At 50.9% G+C, this 3271-nt stretch overlaps 1 protein-coding gene across 6 annotated transcripts in view; it reads left to right on the forward strand.

The window, feature by feature from the left end:
• Positions 1-6: 6 nt before the first annotated feature.
• Positions 7-3271, forward strand: part of HERPUD2 (HERPUD family member 2) — a 41113-nt gene continuing 37848 nt past the window's right edge. For all 6 annotated transcript variants that reach the window (XM_006143022.3, XM_006143023.2, XM_027769771.1 and 3 more), the window contains exon 1: positions 7-356. In XM_006143022.3, the coding sequence (XP_006143084.1) occupies positions 210-356 (147 nt within the window). In that variant the 5' untranslated portion in view covers positions 7-209. The remainder of the gene's footprint in view (positions 357-3271) is intronic.

Genomic DNA, 3271 nt, shown 5'->3' on the forward strand with positions numbered 1-3271 from the left:
GGAGCCCGCGCAGCCGGCCTTGCAGAGCTGCTCCGCCGCCGCGGCCCGGTCCGCTCGGTCCCGGCGATGGCCGTGGTCTGGCCCGATGCCCTGCAGGCGGACTCGGACCCGGAGTGCTGAGAACTCGCTTCTGGCCCCGCGCCGGGCCCCCACCCGGGCCCCTGCGGGCCGCGCCGCTGCTGGGGCCTCCGTTCGACGTCGGGCGCACCATGGAGCGGAGTGGGGTGGACATGCCCGTGACGCTCATCATTAAAGCTCCGAATCAGAAGTACAGCGACCAGACTGTTAGCTGCTTCTTGAACTGGACCGTGGGGACACTAAAAACGCACCTGTCTAACGTGTACCCTAGCAGACCAGTAAGTGAGGCAGCGCCGCGCGGGGCTCCCACCGCAGCGGCTCCTCCCCGGCCCCTCGGCCCTGCCTCCGCGGGCCCCCTGCAGACCCGGGGGTGTGGGTGCCCCGAGTGCCCCAGCTCCGTGGAGAGCGGACCCGAGGCTCGCCTAGAGCAGGCGGAGATGTCAGCAGACATGGGCAGGCGTGGAAAGGGCCGGCAGCCTCACACGGTCCTGGCGACCACAGATGGTTCCTTTAAAACATTTGAGGTTAAAGAAGCACCACAACCAATGTTAGAGCTTTAATTCTTTGTTTAAAGACTTATTTTATCTAACTTTATTATCATTATTCGTTTTAATTTGACCAGAGAAAACACAGAGAGCGACTGAGAGAGAGAGTGAGAAAGCAAGCCGCCAGGTCTGAGACTGGAACCCTGGCCCCCCACCTGGGAGTCCAGCGTCTTTAACCACCAGACCACCTGCCCCAGAGCTTTAATCCTTGATTACACTACAGTTCCATTTTACGTGTAACACCTGACCCAGCCATTTGCTCACTGCTGAGAAGTATGTGAGCTTCATAAAAATTAGAATTTCCGTGACTACGATAGATTAAGGTGTGTTTCCAGAAGCAAAGACAAGGCATAAATCTACTTTTTTCCCACCACCACTCTCTCGGTTTTCACCTCAGAGGACGCACAGAATCCCTGTCAATGACAGGACACTTCTTCCAGCCCTATTTGCAGATGTTTTAGTCCTTTCATGTGGCATATGTAAATCAGTGTGGCAGTGCCCTCCGTTCTGAGTCATAGCTGTATATTGCAAACACAAAATGCAGAACAGTTCTCCCTGTTCCCAAAGTCAGATTTAAAAATTTTTAAAAATTTTTAGAGATTTTTTTTGTTATAGGGCAGGCGTGCTCTCCACAGACAGAAAGCCAGAAGTCACCCCCCTAGGGGGTTGGCCATGCTGCAATCCCTTCTCCATTCTCTTCTTGGAATTTTGGCATGCACATGCACATGTCCCGGTGAGTTCTAAGCTGCCTGGTCTAGGACTCGAACTGAGGCCAGCTGTGTAGGAGTCCAGCATCACCTGCTGATCCCCGAAGTCAGGTCTGAAAGGACACAGTTGGTGACAAGCCTTGTATTCAGGATGTCATGGCACACAGTTTATGGAAGGAGGCCTCCACAGTCTCCACTGGTACTCTCTGTCTTCGAATTGTGTTCAGGCATTTTGTGGAAATAATGAAGGCACTTCGGTTTTAGGGTGGAAGTGTTTTGGCACTGGCCAAGTGTAAGCGAGGTTCCTGTGGGCAGCTGCTGTGGTTCCTAGGTTTAATGTGGTTCACGGCTTAAGGAGGGAAGACCCTTGATCTCCACTAAGGGATTTACGAACGGGGCCATCGCAGTGTTGCAGTATGAGTTTGGTTAGACGTTCAGATTTCCGGAGAACCACAGAAATTAGGGCAGTTATTGCGGAAACAGGAGGTTTAGAAAAAGTGTAGTTGGCCTTGTCTGCTTGTTAGTGCTTTGTGATACAAATATTTTTAGTAAGGGAAAAACTGAGTTATCGAAGTATTTGGAGTAAGCTAGTTGGAGTTCTCATTTATTTATTCGAGCCTCTTTGAAAGTTAAGTTTTATATGGGGTATCTGTTTAAAAATGTCTTGTTTACAGAAGATTTCCTGTTGCATGTGATTAGTTTTATACATTCTTGAGGTTGAAGATAGCTTTGTAGAACAGCCCACGCAAAGTCGCGAGGGCCTCAGAGACCAGTTTTAAGTACATTCTTGGACATGTATGAGGGGTATTCAAAAGATTCATGGAAGGTGAGTCATGAAAGAAAAATGCACGGATTTTAAAATTTCTGTCAGACCAAAATAAACTTGTGCTTTAATTCTACTTCCACAAACTTTTTGTAGGCACTAGGTGTCTAAATATATGTTAAAGCATGTACTTACCAAACGGCTGGGCGGGGGACCAGGAATTACTAAAACTTTTTTTTTTAAAGCAGGATCTGGGGACCAGCACGTGGTGTAATGGTTACATCGCTGGACTCCCATGCAGATGACCGCAGTTCCAGTCCCGGACTTGAAACTAGCACTGGACATGTGTGCTAATGCGTGCCCAAAATCCCAAGAGGAGAATGGAGGAGAAGGGATTGCAGTGTGGCCATCCCCCCTGGGGGATGAGTTCTCGCTTTGTGTCTCTGTCTCTCTGCGGAGCACATGTACCCTTACTTACAGCAGAGCTGCCAGCGGGTCAGGTGTAACTTCCCCAGAACCGTCCGTGGTCCTCAGCTGGGACTGGGGCTCCGAGAGTTTACTTGGCCAAGCGGTTCTTCAGAATTCAGAGCATTTCGAAGTGCAGCAGTTTTATGAAGGAAGTGCGGTTCTTAGACCACACTGGCTGGGTAGGCTTGATTCTAAGTGCTTCAGGCCGCTTTGGTGTTTACCGGGATCCCTCATCCCGGCACACCTGCCTGTGGAGGTGGGTGAGTGGACACGGAGCAGGGCTCCCGGGGCCTGCAGGCAAGGAGCCCAGTGAGAAGTAGAAGAGACACGTCTGGCTGGATCTGATGGGGGACCTGTCCCTGCAGGCAGTGGCTTCCAGGAGTGTAAGTGCGGGGCTGCTGGAAGGAAGGAGTGAGGTCCAAGCTGTCCTTCCAGACCCCCCTACAGCCATTTGGGGTGTGCCTACATCTCTCCACGGAACGCCAGCCAACCTGCCAAACCTTTGCTCTCAGGAGCCTCCTGTGTGGTCAGGTGGCAGTAACCTCCCCATGGGTGTCTTACATTCGACTCGCCCTCCCCCAGCAAACCTGTGACAAATGGATCCTTCCCCTGCAAAACACACTTTCCTGGGCTTAATTGGTTTATTTAACTAGGATTTTTATTGACCTGAATAGCTATCTAAATGTGAAGAGGTTTTTTTTTTTTTTTTT

Source organism: Tupaia chinensis, unplaced genomic scaffold (assembly GCF_000334495.1).
Source record: "Tupaia chinensis unplaced genomic scaffold, TupChi_1.0 Scaffold000088_1, whole genome shotgun sequence".
NCBI lineage: Eukaryota > Metazoa > Chordata > Mammalia > Scandentia > Tupaiidae > Tupaia > Tupaia belangeri.